The sequence below is a fragment of the Clarias gariepinus genome, chromosome 4, assembly GCF_024256425.1.
Source record: "Clarias gariepinus isolate MV-2021 ecotype Netherlands chromosome 4, CGAR_prim_01v2, whole genome shotgun sequence".
Taxonomy (NCBI): domain Eukaryota; kingdom Metazoa; phylum Chordata; class Actinopteri; order Siluriformes; family Clariidae; genus Clarias; species Clarias gariepinus.
This window is the reverse complement of record NC_071103.1, coordinates 13,891,870-13,912,500: the sequence shown is the minus strand read 5'-3', so window position 1 is coordinate 13,912,500 and position 20,631 is coordinate 13,891,870. Positions and strand designations below refer to the sequence as shown.

Genomic DNA, 20,631 nt, shown 5'->3' with positions numbered 1-20,631 from the left:
CAATTTGGCTCTTGTCATAGTAGCTACATTTTCAATATCTCATTATAGTGGTGGCTGGAAGTGGATGGGATATGTTAGGCGAAGGGGAAGTGAAGGCCTTTTTCCTGAAGTTGATGTGTTGGAAGCAGAACAAATGGGCAAGCGCAAGGATTTGAGTGACTTTGACAAAGGCCAAACTGTATACAAACTGTATAAATCATGGGCTAAAATGATGTATACAGATGTACAGCAGCACATGTGTAAATATTATGATGTCTGTGTGATTCAAGCCATATTCATTCATTTTCAATTTGAATGCCAAAGTGCAGAAGGACAATGTAGATGTCTACAGCAAGGCAACAAATTTGGCTGGTGTTACAATAACTACAGTATTAATATTTCATTACAATAAAACCTTTTTTCCTTAAGTTGATGTGTTGGAAGCAGAAAAAAAGGGAAAGCAGGAATATTAAGTAACTATGTAGTTTAAACTGATGAAAAAGTAAATGCTGGTTGTGATAGAAGGGTGTCAAAAGCACAGTGCATCACTGTTATGGAGGCAAACTGGGAGACCTTCTCAGGCAGGTGGTCATAATGGTACGGCTGATGGTGTAGATCACCAGAGTCACCTGGGCACCCAGCTGCAGCTCCTCCTGACACCAGTAAGTACTTACTTATTTGCTTAAATAATGAGTAATATAATCATGTTTTTGACGCAGGGAAAGTTTCTACCCCCTTACCTTGCTTGTTTTCCGATAGCTGCCTCTCGAATTCGTCAAAATCAGACATTTTTCCTTCTGCAAGCCCAAAACGAGAATGAAGCGCTAGCATAAGCTAGCTACACGGCTGTGATGAAAACACACTCCAACACAAAACCAAACAGTTTATGAGTTTATAAACGCGCTCCAGCACTCAGGGTCCAGGAGACGGATATCGGAATAATAATATATAATAATAATAATTCCCGAAATCCTTCGAGCTCACACGCATGTCAGCAGTTTGTTGTGGGTATTTTAACAAATCTTTAATGTCTTCATGTCCACTCACAGTCCCTAATACACTCATACAAGTCTGTTATTTATTGTATACAAACACACACAAAAAAAAACACGAACATACGAGAAGCCCAGAGAATACGCTTGCTAAGGTCAGTGGCCACACACAACCACTTCCGGGTCAAGTTCACTTTAACCGCAAAGGAAAGGGGCGATTTATTTACATGTGCATTTAGACAGTACTTTTTGCTAATACATCCAAAAACAATAAACACTACAATTAATACCAAAATTTATCCATCCACCAGTTGTTTTTCCGTTACCATATTTGTTTGTTGGTCTCACGTACATATTTGATATAATTTAACATTTCTCCTAAAACATTTCATAACATGCTTGTATTTTAATGTGCTCATTCATGTCTAATGGCTATTTAAGATTCTTAATTTGTATTTGTTTATTTTTTATTTTTTTCCCCGCCACACACCGAGGACATGTTTATTTAGCACGGAACTAGGTTAGATTTTATGGCCGTCTCATTGTACGCTCCAGCTGTCAATCATAACCCTCGCATTTTTACTGGATAAAAGCGCAGGCGTGACCTGAGCCGCTTGTGTCCTTAACAGTGGGCGGTACCTCTGCTGAGAGCACAGCACGTCTGTTCAGTCATATTAGGATTTATTTGTTACAACAAACTGATCCAGGCTTCTGGACTTCCATAAAACCCCAGAGCAGAAGTGCTGGTGACCTGTTCTTAATCGAGTTTTATACAAAGCTGTGCAGATCAGAAGGATTTTAAGAGTAAGTGCTTCTTCCAGGTTTCATCTACTTGCTGATCTGTGTACAAGGTCAGTGCAGAGTTTTATGAAAAGGGAAAAAAAACAACAAAAAAAAGTGTCCATTACCACAAGATCAGACGGCCAAAAAACCTTCATTTAAATATGTTTGCAGAAATTTACTTTAGTGTAAACATGGGTCATTTCAACACACTGCATAATGTGAATTACTGATATTCTGTAAGCGTTTTATTTCTGCATTTGCATGCAATCACTGTTGGTCGAAATGAACCCAAATATCTAAGAAACAGATAGACGTCGATTAGAGTGACTTGTCTGTATGGACATCTAGAGGAAGCTCTTTCCACCACCTAGATGCCAGAACAGAAAACACCAGTGAGCATTGTTAAAACTCATGACATTCGTCCTCTATACAGCTTAACCTGTACAGGGTCACAGGAGGCCTGGAGCTTATCTCAGGAGACTTTGGGCACAAGGCGGGGTACACGACAGGGCACACACACTGGGCAATTTGGAAATGCCACTCAACCTAATCTGCATTTTTTGGACTGGAGGAGGAAACCGGAGTTCCCAGAGGAAACCCACCAAGCATGGGGAGAACATGCAAAATGCACACACACAGACCCGAGGCAGGAATCGACGCTCAACACTGGAAGTGCGAGGCCTCAGTGTTAACTACCACACCAACATGGTGCCTTACTTGTGACATAAAGTAAAGAATTACTATACACCCAGTATTAATCAACATTTCGGGAAATCTGGTCAACTGTTTTCAGAAATGAACTGTTATGAATATATTGTTATTATTATATAAGGAAAAATTAGTTCTAAGGGGCAAAACACTGGGCAGTGGTGGAGTCTTAAATTGGTGGTTAAAATAGGTGGAGGTGAATAAGATTTGAATAGTCGTTACTAATTGAGCCCATCCCTGTTTCTAAAAATATACATAAAGCTCCACCCCCATATTTTATTTAGGTTCAATTAGAGTTAGCATGCACTAGAAAGGACTAGTCATGACATTACTTTCAAGCTCACCTGGACGGTCAACTGTTTGAAAGCAAAAGTACAAGTTCATAAATGTGCACCTTCTCCTCATGATCAGTTATTAAAATTATTAAGGCGTGTTTGGGTGTGTCTGTAAAATGATTGCTGAAAGGCTAATCCAAATACAAAGGAACATTATATCGAAAAAAAAAAAAAACCTCGGTTCAGTTACATATCACAATCCTTTTTTTGTGGCAGTTCATGTTTTACCACACTGACTCCAAAATCGATTATTTTGAAAGTATTTTTCTGTTCAAATATGTTTGTGTAGGTATCGTGTGGTCTCTAGTGATTCCTGTCTCTGCTTTCCACAGTAGAACGCAGGTGTCCAAACTTGCTGTTTTTTTTTTTTAGATATGTAACACTCTTTTTCTGAAATATCAGCATAAACAGTTTTAAACAATTTTGCTATAATTTTCTACATTATTCATAAAATCACCCATTATCATGACGTGATTATAATGAGTGTGAGGAGCTTATGACTTCAGTGGTGCTTCAGATCAAATGGTAAACATGTGCTTTCAATAACAGTAAAATAGTCCCAAATGTCCCAAATGCCACATCTTGTCATGCCATATCACCTACTGTAAATTGTACCATGAGTGGCTTCCCAAGTTGAGATCTAACATGTGATAACCTCAATTCCACTAACATTTTGCTTAAAAAGTTATATCAACATGTTTCTGTCATTCTGAAGAAAATCCATTTTTATAAAACAATCTCTTTCAGTGGCTCATATAGGAAGATTGTCAACCAAAGGCTCAGTGCTCTTGCTGTGTGACATGCAAGAGAAGTTCAGACCAACGATTTTCCAGTTCTCCAATATTGTGGGTAATGCAGCGAGACTTCTACAGGTAATTTGTCATTCAACCTTTCTTGCTTGTGTATGTACTGTATGGCTTTTATTCCGTAGACTGTGTAGTGTATCAATATCACAACTATTCAGTAAACCATAGATTGTGTTAAAAAAAACATTAAAGGTTCACTAAAATGTTGAATGATATTTTAAATAATTTTTAATTTCCTGTATACTGTGTGTGTACGTATATAGTTGTTAAGTTGTTTATTTTGTAAAACTTTTGTGTTCATTTCCTCTCCTTTATAGCATCAAAGAATGTTTCATACCAATGTCATTTATTAGCTTGTAATAATGACTTTTGTGTGCTTTTATGTGGATAATTGCATAGCGGTTACTGTAAACGATAGCAGCAAGTCTGTAAATGATCCTATATGGACTGCATGAGCTCTTTGTTTCTGAATATTTTTAGTTTTATCATGAAGCACACATGAAGAAGAATTGTCTAGGATGTCTTTTGTCCGCATTACATACTACTTAAATATGTTCCAGCATGACAGTGAATGGAAGCCATTATTTGACAAGGTTGGTGTAGAAGAACTCAGTGACCTGCACAGAGTCCTGATCTCAACCCAATTAACACCTTTGGGATGAACAGGAGCACTGGCTGCACCCCAGGCCTCCTCACCCAACATCAGAGCCTGACCTTAGTAATACTCTGGTGGTTAAATGAGCAGAAAAACCCGCAGCAAGACTCCAATAAGATATTATAGCTAAAAAACAGCAAAGAAGGACTAGATCCAGAATGAGATAACTCAATAAGAACATATTGGTGTAACATTCAGATTTCCACCAACATTTGTTTATTTGTAAATGTAGGTAGGTATAATGATAGACTAGATGTCTGCTGTTAAGTACTCAGTCCTGATCATTGGTAAAACAAAAAAAAAACTACAGTATGCATCATGGTCATGATGTCATGTCGACCCTAACCTGGGAACATTGGGCAGTGATAACAATCTACTGTATAGTACAGTAATAACAATGTATAAGACACTAGCCTATCGGAGGGAACCATGCATGCATGTTGGAGAAATGTTTGCTTGGAGTCAGTCAATCTATTGGGTACCTATTGGAAATCTCATACGAACACTAGTTCATGTGTAAAAATGATTCCTCATGCTCCCAGAACAACTCTTTTACAATTTGGGTCCTGGAATATGGCCGTGTTGTCAGGGATGAAAAGCTCCACATATAACCTGGCTATTCAGTACATACAGGTCATCGGTTAAGTACAATTTATTGTCACATAACGTTGCTGAACTAGATGTGATCAACTAATGGAACCCCAGATCATAACACTGCCTCCAGATGGCACTATTCATGATGGGTGCATCACTTTATGCGCTTCTCTTCTTACCCAGACCTGCACACCACTAATCACATCAACTAAGTGGTTTTTGTATGGCCACAGCTCTTTAGTCCCAATCTGTCAGTTGCTGTTAAACATACAGTAGCTGTGATTTTCGCTGTAAATATATTACAGTGCAATTTCTCATCTTGCTGCCATTTTCTTAGATTACAGTCATTCATGACATTTCTCCGACTACATTTCTTAGGCAACATTTATGTTCACCTGGTTCACCGGACGTTTGTAAATGCTACATAAAATGCTACATTTTCCGAAGATCTGTCAGATTGACTCTTCTTTGTCGAAAAACATCTTACATTCAAGAAACATCATGCTGACCTAAAAATCAACTGTTTCCCAGAAGTCCAACTGTAAAAATCTATACAAAGAACAAATGGCAAAGGCAAGAAGGAATAGTAAAGGTAGTGAGTACTTTTGTGGGGAAACTAAGTGATTAAGCCCATGCTATTGGTATTTGCTTAATCTTTTTTTAATACTGGGGGAAAAACTTGACAGAAATTGGGCCAGACAAACTCCATACAATACCTCTGTCAATAGTGTACTCACACTGATCTCTAGTCAGATGTACAGTATTTGACCTGTTTTTATAATTTCCTCCGTTGCAGGCTTGTCGGATCCTGGGTATTCCCCCAATCTTGACTGAGCAGTACCCCAAAGGCTTGGGTCCAACCGTGCCTGAATTGGGTGCAGATGACCTGAAGCCTCACACTAAAACCAGCTTCTCCATGCTAACAGAGAGCATGGAGAGTGAGCTGAAAAGCCTAGGGAACCCGAAAAAGGCCATCCTATGTGGCATTGAGGCCCAAGCATGCATTGCTGTAAACTTACTGTATTTTTGTAAATAACCATAATTGAGATAAGCTTACAGTACAAATGCACAGTATAGTGCAAGTTCTTTATCTTTCTCTAATTGCAGTGTACAACATACGATCTCCTGGATAGAGGTATGGAGGTACATATCGTCGCAGACGCCGTCTCAGCCCGGAGGTAACCCAGTTCACCAATATTATAGCTTCAATGCAGCTTTCGGTGCTCTTGCATTAAATATGGATGAGCTGAAAATGTGTGTCACGCCTGTTTCCCAGTCAGACAGATCGGCTGTTTGCTCTCTCACGTCTAAAGCAGAGTGGAGCATTTCTCACCACCACAGAGGCCGTCATGCTGCAACTGGTGCAGGATGCCAAGCATCCCAACTTTAAGGAGGTACCATCTAATTAAATAGGAAATAAAATAAATTAATTTTAAAAATATGGTATACAGTGGCCTGTAAATTAAAACCCATTAATAAACCAAATAAACAACTGCACATTTTTGTCAACATTAGCTTCGGATAGGCACCTCCTTTACTTTGGGCTCATGTTAATGGCATGGAAGGTTGACCGCATATTTAAAATAAAATCATATGAAAGTCTACGATTCGTTTGGTCAGTTCATGTCACTATCTACATTTACATGGACTAAATGTCTCCACTCACTCACTCATCGTCTATACCACTTTTTCCTGTATTTAGGGTTGTGTGGGGGCTTCGATCCTATCCCAGTAGACTTAGGGCACGAGACGGAGCCAATCCATTGCAGGACACACACACATTTCTCACAATTTGGGAACACCATTTAGCTTAATCTGCATGTCTTTGGACTGTGGGAGGAAACCGGAGCACCCAGAGGAAACCCACCAAGCATGGGGAGAACATATAAACTCCATGCACACACAGGCGGGAATCGAACCTGTCCGGGAATCTAAAAAGAAACCTGGAGGTGCAAGACAACAGTGCTAAACACTACACCACCTCACCGCCACTAAATGTCCCCAATCTGACTGAAATCATTATGATTAGAAATTTTAACTTAATTAACGTCTGTGTTGTGATTAGTTACAAGAGTCTCATCGATGAGTAGTTACATGTTACTATGAATGAAATATAAGCTAGTAAGTGCCCCTCCCAGACCCAGCATGACAGCCTAAACTAAAGACAAGTGGGAGAGAGAGGTGTTTTCGGGGAGTTTACCGATAAGGAATAAAAGTTGAATTCCCTGAATATCGTCACATCAGCTACTTTTACCTTCACATGGGGCAAACATGCATAGAAAGAATTTATTTATTCCCCTGAGAGAACTGATCAGATCAAACATTTATATGGTTGATGTTTACCTTTTGAACAGATTCCCAAAGGTTTACACAAAAGGGAGTGGTGGCTCAGGCAGCTAAGGCTCTAGGTTATTGATTTGGGGATCTAAGGATCCTGGTACAAGGCCACTGTCGGTGGTTGCCACACCCCATACTAACCAGCCACTGGTTTCAGGTTAGAAAAATGGGAAATCATGACGTGAAGAATATCCGGCTTAAAACATGTGCCAAGTTGTGGCGGATTGGATGGTCCACTGTGGCGACCCCTTGACTGGACCAACCGAGGGAAAGTTTTTTTTTTTGTTGTTGTTGTTTTTTTAATCAAAGGTTTACACACCACATTAGTGCCAGATCGTGCCAGAATGTTCTGATTGAGTGATTACATGATGTAATTTTATTCCTTTTGTTTATTAGTTTAGTAGTTGGTGCCATGTAAAGACACCCACTGTAACCATTCACTAAACCTCCATTTTGCATGATCTCTCGCAGATTAAGGCACACTGTACGACAAGCTAGTGATCTACTGTAGGAACAACCTTGCCATTATGAGTTAATGCTAATCTGGTGTTAAATATGTTTTTTTCTGTATTTACATATACATATGTGTACATTTACATTTACATATTTTATATTGCTGTACTGTTTTTAATTTTGTGTTTTTTTACTGCTGTGTTTTTACTTTTGCTGTTTTTTTAAAGATTTGCTGTTGTTGTTTTTTTTACTTCAATGTTGTGATTTTAGTTTTGCTGTTTTTTTTTGTTTTTTTTTACCTTTTTAGCTTATACTGTATGTTGTTTTAATGGTCCTGTTTTTATTTATTATTAATATTCATTATTATTAAGACTCAGAGTCAGCTAAAAAATGTTTACACACATAAGGAAAGGAAAAATAGTATGAGGTTTATTATATTACTATAATAATAATATGTTTATAATATTATCATATACGGTATATCAATATATAACATATAGCAATACATTTAGTATTAAAATATTCATACTTTTCTATTCCTTAAGTGTGTCGTTTTGGCTGACTTAAAACATACCCTTTATAGAGTTAGGAATTGTAATAAATTAGAAACCCTTTCTGGGAAATGGGACACTGCAGGACCACTGCGCTTGTTTTCGTTAGTTACAGTAATAAGGAAGTATGTAGATATGAAAGTCTTATGTGGTTATTGATGTGTCGGCTCTTTTTTTTATTTTGTTAACTTTTTGCTTTCTTATCTCTATTCACAGATCCAGAAGCTTCTAGCACATCCTTCTCCAGATACAGGTCTCCTTAACTTCTTCAGCTCCTTGTAGGAGAAGCACAATGCACCATGAACAGCTGTCTCTGGACATCGAATCATATTCATAATTTCATTTAAAGTGATTAGCTTACAAGTGTAATATACTGATTATTTTCTTCTTCCGATCTTTCTCTTATGAGTTAGAGAAAGTTCTGTATATGGTTTGTGCATTGTTATTCATGCATGAATAAACTGAATGTGGTACAGAAATCAGATCGTTGAAAGTGTTTGCTTTAAGAGATCTTCTTGTACAGCGCTTAAGTACAGGACCGTGGGCATTGTTGCTGTATGACTCAGTCCCTGAGAGTATTTCCTCAACAGCAGACGGAGTGGGTGTGGCCATGTGGGGTAGGAGGAGACAGAGGGCACCCTAATAGAGGAGTGGCAAAAGGAACAGAGGAATACTGAAGGTGGAGTGTGTGACGTTTTTCAGAGAAAGGGAGGGGAAAGAGGGAGAGAGAAAAAGGAAGAACTTTTCCGAAGAGTTTTTTTCTTTCCTTTCCCCCTCCTTTTGGTTTAAACAAACATTACAGAGAGACAGAGTAAACGTTAAAAAACACTTGCAGGGCTGTTTGGATGGGAAATGAAAGACTGATAAACCGAAAGAGGAAGAGAGAAAGAAAAGGAGAAACACCCCGTGAGCTTCAGTCCTGTGTAACAGATGACGGCATTAAAAATTGACAGAGTCTGACTGGGGCCTGCTGACAGACGAGAGGTAAGTGTTCTTCTTCACTCTTTTTTCTTTTCGTTTTTGTATCCTTTCTTTGTTTTTCTTGCTTTGCTTTATTGATTCTCTCACTCTTTCGCTCTGTCTAAGAGGAGGGAATGTAAATCTATCCAACTATCTATATGAACTGTCTGAGCTGACTGTCTGACTTCTTCTTAGAACCCTTATTCTCTTAAAGTTCTCTTCACCCTTTTTTGAGCTAAGAACCTAGCCAGGAATATATTTTAGCTCTTTATACATTGCAAAAATGATTGCATTGCTGTGATTCAGAATCCATGTTACTGTTGCATTAAATGCATCAAATCAAAACTGTACGTAATGCCTCGTTCTCCCTGCACTGCAGCAACTTCCTTGACCATGACGTCAGACCTGGACTCCAGTTTGACCAGTATCGACTGGCTCCCACAGCTGGGAATGAGCAGCCTCCGCTCAGGGAGAGAGCGAGGCGAGAAAAAGCGGGAACGAGGAAGAGAGCGAGACACGCCACTATCCATTCCATGTGCCTCCCCTCCGACCAACTCCAAAGGGAAACCACCACATAGCTATGCCACCCTCATCGCAATGGCAATCAGCTCTGCTCCGGAGAGAAAGCTGAGTCTGAATGACATCTACACCTGGATCAGCGACACTTTCCCATTCTACAGTAGAGCAGGGAGAGGCTGGAAGGTAGTTCAGAGAGCTACACACTTTTAATAATCACCTACTGCTTCTTAAAATCTGCTGTTTAGCAGATATTTGTTAAAAGGTTTTTTTTTTTCTTCATGCAGAATTCAATCCGACATAATCTCTCCCTTAATAAATGCTTTCGGAAAGTTCCAAGACCACAGAGCGACCCAGGGAAGGTAATTTAGTTCATTCTTTTTGTGACTTAGTTAACCTTTAATACCCACAGACTAGGGGATTTATTGACTATATCCAATAATTTTAAAAAGTGAAGGTCTTTTTACTGCAGACTACCAATTGGGAAATGCTTCCATCTCCCAAAAAAGAACATGTTTGTTTGCATGCCTTTATCTGTTAGTTCTTCCAATTCTTCACAACTTTAATCTTCTATGCTATTTCATAAGTCATTTTAGATAGTCTTAGGCCCAAAGCTGAATGTTTCCTTGTCTCTTTGTTCAGGGTTCTTACTGGACCATGGATGGACCACCTGACCAAAATCAGGCTAGAGGTTCTAAAAGACCTTGTCCTTCAAGCGATGAGGAGATGGTAGAATCCTTAAACTTTACTCGATTAATATTTTGTTATTGTGGAAAACAAACATGCAATATATAGACAAAAGTTTTTGGCCAAACCTGCAATGACATTGTATCCAAATGCATACAGAGTACTCCATACAATATGGAGTTGGCCCCCCATTTGCAACTGTAAAAGCTTCCACTCATCTTGGAAGGCGAACCAGGCCTTCTCTTCCAACATCAGTGCCTGACCTCATAAATGGACTCCAGTTTGACCAGTATTGATTGGCTCCCACAGCTGGGAATGAGCAGTGTCCACTCAGGTAAAGAGCGAGGGGAGAGAAAGTGGGAATGAGAAAGAGAATGGGACACGCCTCTGTCTATTCCAATCGCTCCTGTAAATGATCTACGGAGCATTTATGAGGTCAGGCACTAATGTTGGACGAGAAGGCCTGGTTCGCCATCTTTGTTGCAGATCATCCCAAAGGTGCTCGATAGGGATTAAGAATAGAAAAGAGCCTTCCTCAAACTGTTGCCACAAAGTTGGAATTATAGCATTGTCCACGATGTCTTGATATGCTGAAGCATCAAGATTGCCCTTCACTGGAGATAAGAGGCCTCATTGAAATGACCTGTTTTCTATTATTGAATTTAATAATTAGCAGGTTTGGCCAAACACTTTCGTGCATATAGTGTACATGATTCCTGCACATGATTCCTTATGCAATGCATATACTTCTTCTTTAGGACGACCCTGAAAAAACCCCATCCGCCGTGGACATACCACATCTAAGTCAAGCTGAGCCTCTTGCTCTTCCACCAGACATTAAATCTACTCTGTCTCCACCTCCATGCAAGGTACAAATCACCTGCATTTGCTGTCTCTGAACTGTGAATTATACTTATGGGATTTTATGACATGATAGAAGTCAAAAAGATGCAAGAAGGATTGCAGGAGTGCAGGACCAGGGATTGTAATATATACATGCGAGATTTAAGAGAAAATCTAAAATAAGGAGCATTAATACTGTATAGACAAATAAAAAGTTGATCTGCCCCTGCAGATCATTCGCCTCCAAACCTGATCATAATTAGCTAGACTAATCCTGGATAGACGGGATCAAGTGTTCAAATCAAACCAAGACTTGTGATGAAATTTTCCATGACCGAAGGTAGAACAAGAACAGTATGGTGATCAGACTCTTAGCGGGAGTAAAACATCTGAATAACGTAAACGTTTTAAAGAAGGTTGTACAGTACGTCTGTGAATGACATGCAGTGGTGGCTAAGACCCCACAACACACATATTCCCATAAACATTCAGTAAGTGGAATGCTTGATCTTTGAAAATCGAGGGATAACTTGTAACCAAGGTTGCAAACATCACTTGTATATTACAGAACCTCTTCCTGTACAGTTCTGACCTCGCTCCAAGCCATTTTCACATTTTTGGGACATTAAAGGGTTTCCTAGGAGACCAGCATTTCAGACGTGAAGCGGGCAGTCGCTTATGGCTCTGGCATACTGAGAAAACTTTCTACCTTGATGGTATCCAAGCACTAGTGAAACGCAGGGATAAGTGCATTAGTGTAGCAGGCGATTATATAGAAAAAAATAAAGGTCGCTTTTACTCTAACAGCTGTGTTCTGTTATCCTGCACAATAAAAAGTTCAATTTAGACTTGAACGAACGGCGTCCTTTTAAAATGCAAGCCTCTGAAAATTCAAAACTGTCTTTTTAGGCAATATAGTCGGAGACCTGTTAACGTTTATGGTCCATAAAAAGCAACTGGGAATGATTATAATAGTCTAATAGGTGTTTTAACAATTTAACTCACTTTAGTTGAGTTCAACAATTTCATTAGAAAGTTTGATTAGACCTGTCTATACAGGTGTTGTTCAGGTTTAACACTCTACTAAATTTTTTTTTTTTTTTTAATTAAGGGCAGAATTAAATAGAATTAAGTATCAAAACATTACAAACTTAATTTAATTATAACAAGATACACATATATGTGTAAAAGCTACACAAGTTAAAAAATATTTTTGAGTGCACTTTTTTGGGTGCACTAATTTGAAAATGTCAAGTTAACAGGTTGCATGTTTTTCATGCAATATTTTTATTTTTTTAATTGTATTATTCAACACATTTATATATATATTTTTAATTAATGTTCATGTACTACACATGCAGCTTAATTGGTAATTTTACTCGTAACTTATAAAATTATGAAAATTTTAAAAATCATTTCTCATGGTAAGCAAAGATTCTAACCTCACCAGTGTCCTCAATTAATTCATAATGTCATATTTAATATTTATATACTATATTTAATACTGACCTCAAGTGGCATTACAGCCTGAAACATAAAACTCAGCATGACATTGTGATTTAATCAAATTGTCAGACCATGGTACTGGGGGAAAAAAAAAAAGTCCAAGGTCAGAATCATGTGTAATTGAGACTCATTACATTTTGGTTAAACTTTGCCCTCACATGTACTGTATAACTCTTGCATTATCTGAGCAGAGCGTAATATTATGTCTAAGATCTAACTACTGCATCCAAGCTTACCTCAACTTCAAATACAGCTGAGCTTAATATGTGGAAAAGAAAAATCTGGATTTCTGCACATGATGTAATGACAGCCGAGAAATCCTGCTTTCTGGAACGGACCCCAGCATTACTCAGTTTTCTTTAAGCAATGATGATTTTCCCTCTCTGTTCTCTAATCCTAGTGTCCTCTTGAAAAGAAATAAATAGACTTGGATAAAGAAATAGGTGCACATCTAACCTAAGGATGCTAGTCACAATCTTTGACAAGGTGAAGAAGGTGAAAAAGTAACATTTTGACATCTGGCACAGAGTCAAAAGTGGTGTGCTTTGAAACCAGACTAGGTTCAACCAGGCTTAAAATAACTTTTAGCTAAACCAACTTGGTTATCTGTAAGACACAACTTCCTGGGTAGATCTGTCAGCGTACAGAGGAAAGCTCTGCAAACCTATCTATCTATCTAACTATCTATCCATCCATCCATCCATCCATCCATCCCTCGTGGGGCAAAAAAGTATTTAGTCAGCCACCAATTGTACAAGTTCTCCCACTTAAAAGGATGAGAAAGGCCTGTAATCATCATAGGTATACCTCAACTGTGAGAGACAAAATAAGAAAAGAAAAAAAATCCAGAAAATCACAATGTAGGATTTTTAATGAATTAATTGATACATTCCTTGGTAAAATAAGTATTTGGTCACCTACAAACAAACAAGATTTCTGGCTCTCATAGACCAGTAACTTCTTCTTTAATAGGCTCCTTTGTCCTCCTCTCGTTACCTGTATTAATGGCATCTGCTTGAACTTATTATTAGTATAAAAGACACGTGTCCACAACCTCAAACAGTCACACTCCAAACTCCACTATGGCCAAGAGCAAAGAGCTGTCAAAGGACACCAAAAACAAAATTATAGACCTGCACCAGGCTAGGAAGAATGAATCTGCAATAGGTAAGCAGCTTGGTGTGAAGAAATTAACTGTGGGAGCAATTATTAGAAAATGGAAGACTACTAATAATCTCCTTCGATCTGAGGCTCCATGCAAGATCTCACCCTATGGGGTCAAAAAGATCACAAGAACTGTGAGCAAAAATCCCAGAACCATACAGAGGACCTAGTGAATGACCTGCAGAGAGCTGGGACCAAAGTAACAAAGGCTACCATCAGTAACACACTGCGCCACCAGGGACTCAAATCCTGCAGTGCCAGACGTGTCCCCCTGCTTAAGCCAGTACATGTCCAGGCCCATCTGAAATTTGCTAGAGAGCATTTAGATGATCCAGAAGACGATTGGGAGAATGTCATATGATCAGATGAAACCAAAGTAGAAATAATGCTGAGTTGCATCCAAAGAACACCATCCCTACTGTGAAGCATGGGGGTGGAAACATCAATGATCCCAAACACACCGCCCGGGCAACAAAGGAGTGGCTTCTTAAGAAGCATTTCAGACCTTGAAATGCAAGGTCCTAGCCAGTCTCCAGATCTCAACCCCATGGAAAATCTTTGTAGGGAGTTAAAAGTCCGTGTTGCCCAGCGACAGCCCCAACACATCACTGCTCTAGAGGAGATCTGCATGGAGGAATGGGCCAAAATACCAGCAACAGTGTGTGAAAACCTTGTGAAGACTTACAGAAAACATTTGACCTCTGTCATTGTTATTGACCAAATGCTTATTTTCCACCATAACTTGCAAATAAATTATTTAAAAATCCTACAATGTGATTTTCTGGATTTTTTTTTCTTTTTTGTCTCTCATAGTTAAAGTATACCTATGATGAAAATTACAGGCCTCTCCCATCTTTTTAAGTGGGAGAACTTGCACAATTGGTGGCTGACTAAATACTTTTTTGCCCCACTCTATCTATCTATCTATCTATCTATCTATCTATCTATCTATCTATCTATCTATTTATCTATCCATCCATCCATCCATCCGTCTGTCTGTCCTTTACTCTCCCAAGTATACTGTGATCTGCCCTCAAAAGTTGAATAAATATATAAAAAGTATATATAAACGAACTGATCCTGGTCTCCAAATGAATATCATTGTAACATTTGATGTTCTTCCACAGCGTCCACCTGCCCCATTAACTACGGCCCCCGCTGCCTCTGTCCCTTCAGCTGAGCCGCCGCTGCGCTTCTCCTTCTCTGATCTCAACCTGCCAGACCTCTACACTTCATTTCAGTCTCTCTGTCGCTCTGTGAGAGAGAGAGTCACTTCACAGTGTGAGTAAAGTGTGACAAATAGATCGTTCTATTTCCTCCTTTTCTCCTATTTTTGATCCGTTCTCGTCCATGTGGCGCAGCAGTGCGGCACCACCTTCCCGTAGCACATGGCTCAATCCTGAGCTTGAGTAACTGTTCGACTAACTGCTTCTGTCTGGGATTCATTTTGGTTTGTCTTCTTTTTTTTTTTTTTTTTCCTTTGCCTCCCAAAATGCACTGACACAGACTGTTTTTAATGCCTTATATTATTTGCATTGTCTTTTAATCCATCATTGCTTTTTTTAAATGTGTTTGAAAGATCCTGTTTTCTGATCAAAAATTCATTCATTTTCAATGAATGAATTTTAGTAAATTCAAATTTTATTCGTCACATACACAGTCATACACAGTACGATATGCAGTGATCACGTGATACGATATACGATCGCATATCCCAGCTTCTTGTTGGTAGGCAGGGGTTATATTATTATTATGTATATATACAATATACATAATATGTATAATGTACAAATGTGACATTATAAAGTCACACACTTGTGCTTTGCAGCATGTTACACATGTACAGTTACTATAACTACTTGGTGATATAAGACATTATTATACATTTATAATGCATCATAAATAAGTTGTAATAAATATACTGTGCCTCGCAAACCTATTCGTCACCCTTAGAGTCAGATATGAGATTGTTCTGGACGGTAATTTTATTACATATCAATTTTGTTTTCTAAAAGAAAAATATGTAAATGTTTAGCAAAACTTGAATTTTTATTTTTTTTTTTAAAATGATGCTTCAATTACATGTTAGCAAAATTAGCAGTTGAAGAAAAAGGAAATACCAGAGATCTTAGTTGAATTTAGATCTTGACTCTGATTTGACCACTGTAAAACTTTTACCTGTCCACTTTTAAACATTCCTGTATTGCATTAGTGTTTCAGGCATTGAAATATTTCTTCATATTTTGCTTTCGAAGAGCCGTTCGTTATGTTTAATGTAGTCATGAGGAACCGTTCTTTGGGCTTACTTTTTTCGCTCTCATGTTCAGTCCAGTCGCGTCGCTGTACCTGACCAGTTTCAGTTTCGGTTTTCAGTTTGTTAAACCACACAGTAACCTATGAGTTATTAAAGGCCTAAAAAACATCCAACGTGGGCTTGAACTAGTCAGAAACAGGTCCAGATAGTGACAGATGATCAGATTTTAGATTTTGTAATTTTCCACTGTGTTTCTGGATTTCTTTTAACCCAGGTTTTTAGGATGGAAAACATCCCCAGATGTCCCCCTATTTCTCCATAGGCATGGTGTTGACCCTGGGATGAAAATGAAGGGGTGCCACATACATAGTGCTTTAAAACTTACCCATCTTCACCGGGTCATACAGCACTTGTTCTTTTTCCGCGTTAGCCTTCACATAGAATCCTTTGTCATGTAGAGCTCTTGAAATGGTTTTGTGCTGCACCTTCATGCCACTCTCAGACACTCCTTCAGAGAGTGACTGTTGGCCTTACTATGGTTTCCCTCAACAATTTCCGTCTTGGTTTTGTCAGAGTACTGAGGGAGGGCCTTTGTCTAGGTAGTGCTTAAGTAGTGTGAGTTGATTAGTGTCGAACTTTTTTTTCTTTTGCAGCGGACGGCGCTGGTCTACTTGGGATACCGGGTGACATTGCACCGCTCCACACCCCAACGCTGCCACCCCTGTCACCTCAACCCTGTCACAGCATCAATCCTTCCACACACATGATCAATAGTACGAACACTGGTACCAACCCAACCCTTAAAATGAACCCAAGTTTCACCGTACAAAACCCCCAGGCGAACGCTGAGCCTGACAGACTGCTACACAACAACGGTAAGCGTAACAACGTGTGTGTTTCTTCCTAACAGCTTCTCTGTTAAGGATGTTCATATCCTCTCATGTTTTCCCAGTTGTTCCTGCAGACTGGTTCAGTAATGCTGAGTCTTTAAGAGAGAGCTTCAGAATTGCTAACAGTTTGGACTGGTCTAATATAGACCTCAGCAATCACCCTGGTAATTTTGCCAGTAGCTTTATAAGACAGTATTTAGATAAAGAAATGCATGGTGTTTGTATACTGTTAGACATTTTCCTTTTTTCCATTTCAGACCTGGTAGAGAGCATGCGTCAGGCGGAACTCTGTGATTGGGCGCTGGATCCAAATCTCTTCACCTCGCTCTGTGATTCACTCAACCGCTTCTTCACTCACAGGGGGATCCTTGGCTCACAGTCGGGCAACACGTCCTCTCTGAGCTCGTTAGCTTCACCCCTTAGCCACATGCAGTCAGCAGCTCATCCGACTCTGTCGCATGTAATGCACCCCTCTCCTCTTAGCTTACCTCCCCAGCTCCCGCACTGTAGCGGTGGTCCATCTGTTCAGAGCCACCGGAAAACAATGACTCTTCAGAGCCCTAGCCAGAATTCACAGAGGAACCTTGAAACACAGCCAAATGCTAGCCAACCTCTGCCTTCCAACGGTAAGTCTGTAGAGCTTGAGATTTGTAGAAACACATGTACACCTGCTTATTGTCAGCAGATAGAGGATCGTTAGAACTTGACAGCTAAAGACTGGACAAAGACCAGGTGATGTCCCCAGTCAGATTCCTAGTCTTCGCTGACTGTACTGGAACCTGACTTGGTCTTTTGCTGGTGTTGCTGAACCTCCTTAAAGTTCAGTTTATTTGTTGCGATGTGCTTCTGCTCACCATAGATGTTAAGACTATTTGACTTGGTGTAGCCTATCAAAGTTAAGATGCTTTTCTGTTCATCGCAGTTGTAATAAGTAACTGTTTGACTTTGAAATCGTTAACTGTAGTTTTGTTGTCTATTGAGCCAAAGTTGAGATACTTTTCAGTTCAAGATGGTTTTAAAGAGTGAGTGACTGACTTACTGTAGCTGACTGCACAGGGAGCAGGAGGCACACTTTAAAGTACACTGCGGCACGGACAGCAGCAATCGGCTCTCCACTGTTCTTCCTGTGATTAGTCACAAAGATCACCTTTTTTCTTCATGCTGATGATTGATGTGAAATAAATGCATGAATCAGTAGGTGTGCAGTTGTTCCTTATAGAATGTTCAGTGAAGGTGATCTGATGAACAGGTGATTTTATAGTCTTGAGCAGGATCCCTTCATAACTGTCCCCAACTTTCACCTAATAGACATTACAGGAGGAGTTTAGTGGCGTGACCGAAAATCGCAGTGTTTAATAAAACTTAAAAGAAAAAAAAGTAAGACTCTAAAAATAAAACTACAGTCCTGATATGATCCTTCTCAAACATCACTCAGTCAAATGTATTTTCACTTGTTGTAATTGGTGCTAATAATTCTGGAGTTGTTAGTTTCTTTTAGACCTGTTTAAGTAACATTAATTGAGGTGAAGACTTTCTGCACTAAACATCCAGTAGACAGTTACAGTTTTGGATTATCAGGATTTTACTTAACATTTCACTGTTCTGTCATCTGCAGCTATTCAAGCACAACCTCTGACACCTCGAACTCGACCCCCCATGAAGCATCTCCACAGCAACAGTGAAGAGATTCAAGATGACTTTGACTGGGATTCACTGATTGTGTGAATACTTCAAGAATCTTTGAAACAATTTGAAATAGTGCAAAATTTATTTATCGAGATGAAAGCATTTGTTTGAAATCTTAAAACATTTTATTCATGTATATGTTTGTTACACGTAGCGGCGGCTTGTCCATACTGTAATTTTACCATTTAACAAATCCTTAATCATGCGCTTTAAACTCCGTTGTACGACTAATTACCTCTCGAATGACCTTACGATAGAAAAATCCTTGCTGTTTGACAGATATGACTGACATTCCAGTGAGTTGCTCACTAGATCATGCTCGCTGTCCTTTTAGGGCCACAAAGTTACTGTTGCACACACTGCTACTATCAAGTGCTAATAGAGGCCCAGTGGGGCTGGAATGACGCTGCTCCGTGCTCAGGGGTGGCGCAGCAAACAGGACGATTAATAAAGGAGATGATTTGTGCAGCAAATTAGATTAGTTTAAAATACTCTGAAACTACAAAATCTTGTTTTGTAATTAAACATAATAAACACCTGCAAAGACAAAGATAAGTAAAGGCACAGCCTCCATAATGTACATAAGCATTTCTATTTTATGAATACATGGCAACAATGGGAAAAGGGGAAACTGGGTTATTGTGGCACGGGTACTGTCTGTATCACAGTGCCCTGGTTACCTAAGCAAACCTAAGGATGAAAAAAAAAAAAAAGTAAGAAACCCGTCTTCCTGCTGCTAGACTGTATGTCAGGTCTCAGCTGCCTATGGTGGTGTTATTCTACAACAGAAATCAATTATATGTTAAATAATATTTTGCTGCCCCACCAATATCTATGGTAATAAACTGCTTCTGGGTATATTCAACCTGTTGCCCTTAAATGCATTCAGATATCTTAAACTGTGGTGAACAGTTGTTACTAACAGAAAACAATTCCTCTGATAATTACTTACAAACACAGCGTTCAAGACAAACCAGGACTTTATGCAAAATAACAAAACAATTATCGGAGTTAAAACTACCTTTATTTATAAATAATATGTGAAAAATGGCTTGGAGCGAGGTCAGGACTGTGGCAGTAACTTCCAGCTGAGTTCCTGTGATGTGGAAGTGGTGTTCGTGAACGATCGTGTGTACAGTTCCCACAGACAGATGAGGCTCTTCCGCAAGTTACCTAACGATGTTCATGGGGTCGAATGCAGTGGGCGCTGAGCCACCCTGGCCGGGATCATTGTTCACGGACATATGGCCGCCTTGAAAACGTTTGCAGCATTCAAATGTTTTACTGGAACTAGGGGCCTCATCACCGTAGCATGCTTAAAGTCTTCTGTAAAAGTCAATCGTTTTTTTCTACGCCTTCAATCATGAGAAATATCACCACAAGTCCTGGTTTGACTCGAATGACCCTGTTAGTAAACATTTTGTTAAATGTATTGAGAGTAAATCAAGAATGTATTGATACAAACAGAAATCATATATACATGTCTGGGGTCAGATTATTGTTTATATAGAAAAATAATGCAAATAAAATGTCCTTAGTTACCAGCTAGACCAGCTAGAGATGTAAGCTTTCCAGGATAATTCACTATTTTGACCAGTTATACCTTTTTATTGCACTTGAAAGCATGTTTTTCTTTTTTTTTTTTTCTTTTTCTTTTTTTGCTTGGCGCACTAAATGTAAATCTGTTAACTCTACCGGGTGACTGGGGCTCCGTCATGGTATTTTGACTGAACATTGTGTGTGGAAACAGTTCAATGTTTTCAATTGTCTTCAATGACTAACACTTCCTTTGCAAATATTACCTTTCTGAATTTTATCTAAATGAATCAGGCACCACAATATTCTATGCCTTGCATCAAAATAAAAATGTAGATGAAAATCATATGAAATGTCAAAACCATGTCTGGTCCTGACTTTGCTGTAACGGAAAAC

The 20,631-nt window shown here is 39.1% G+C and overlaps 3 protein-coding genes across 6 annotated transcripts in view; 2 read left to right on the top strand and 1 right to left on the bottom strand.

Annotated features, from left to right (window-relative positions):
- Nucleotides 1-1,165, bottom strand: part of u2af2a (U2 small nuclear RNA auxiliary factor 2a) — an 11,113-nt gene extending 9,948 nt beyond the window's left edge. Inside the window, exon 1 of one of the 2 annotated variants that reach the window (XM_053494301.1) lies at nt 720-1,165. In XM_053494301.1, the coding sequence (XP_053350276.1) occupies nt 720-810 (91 nt within the window). In that variant the 5' untranslated portion in view covers nt 811-1,165. The remainder of the gene's footprint in view (nt 1-719) is intronic. The other variant, XM_053494300.1, reaches the window with a different exon arrangement.
- Nucleotides 240-8,672, top strand: isoc2 (isochorismatase domain containing 2). Of its 2 annotated transcripts, none has more exons than XM_053494302.1 (6): nt 240-641; nt 3,545-3,669; nt 5,649-5,861; nt 5,960-6,030; nt 6,129-6,246; nt 8,410-8,672. In XM_053494302.1, coding segments are annotated over exons 1-6 (594 nt in total). In that variant the 5' UTR covers nt 240-640; the 3' UTR covers nt 8,476-8,672. The 2 variants fall into 2 exon arrangements, with proteins under 2 accessions (XP_053350277.1, XP_053350278.1); XM_053494303.1 differs by lacking the exon at nt 240-641 and adding an exon at nt 1,591-1,775.
- Nucleotides 8,673-8,891: 219 nt separating this feature from the next.
- On the top strand, nt 8,892-20,596 carry foxj2 (forkhead box J2). 2 transcript variants are annotated; one of them, XM_053493939.1, is made up of 10 exons: nt 8,892-9,177; nt 9,533-9,855; nt 9,957-10,031; nt 10,312-10,398; nt 11,115-11,225; nt 14,997-15,150; nt 16,777-16,998; nt 17,088-17,177; nt 17,271-17,639; nt 18,629-20,596. In XM_053493939.1, exons 2-10 carry the CDS (start codon nt 9,547-9,549, stop codon nt 18,736-18,738), a joined length of 1,527 nt encoding a protein of 508 aa, XP_053349914.1. In that variant the 5' UTR covers nt 8,892-9,177; nt 9,533-9,546; the 3' UTR covers nt 18,739-20,596. The 2 variants fall into 2 exon arrangements, with proteins under 2 accessions (XP_053349914.1, XP_053349913.1); XM_053493938.1 differs by having other exon boundaries at nt 17,076-17,177.
- The last annotated feature ends 35 nt before the right edge of the window (nt 20,597-20,631 follow it).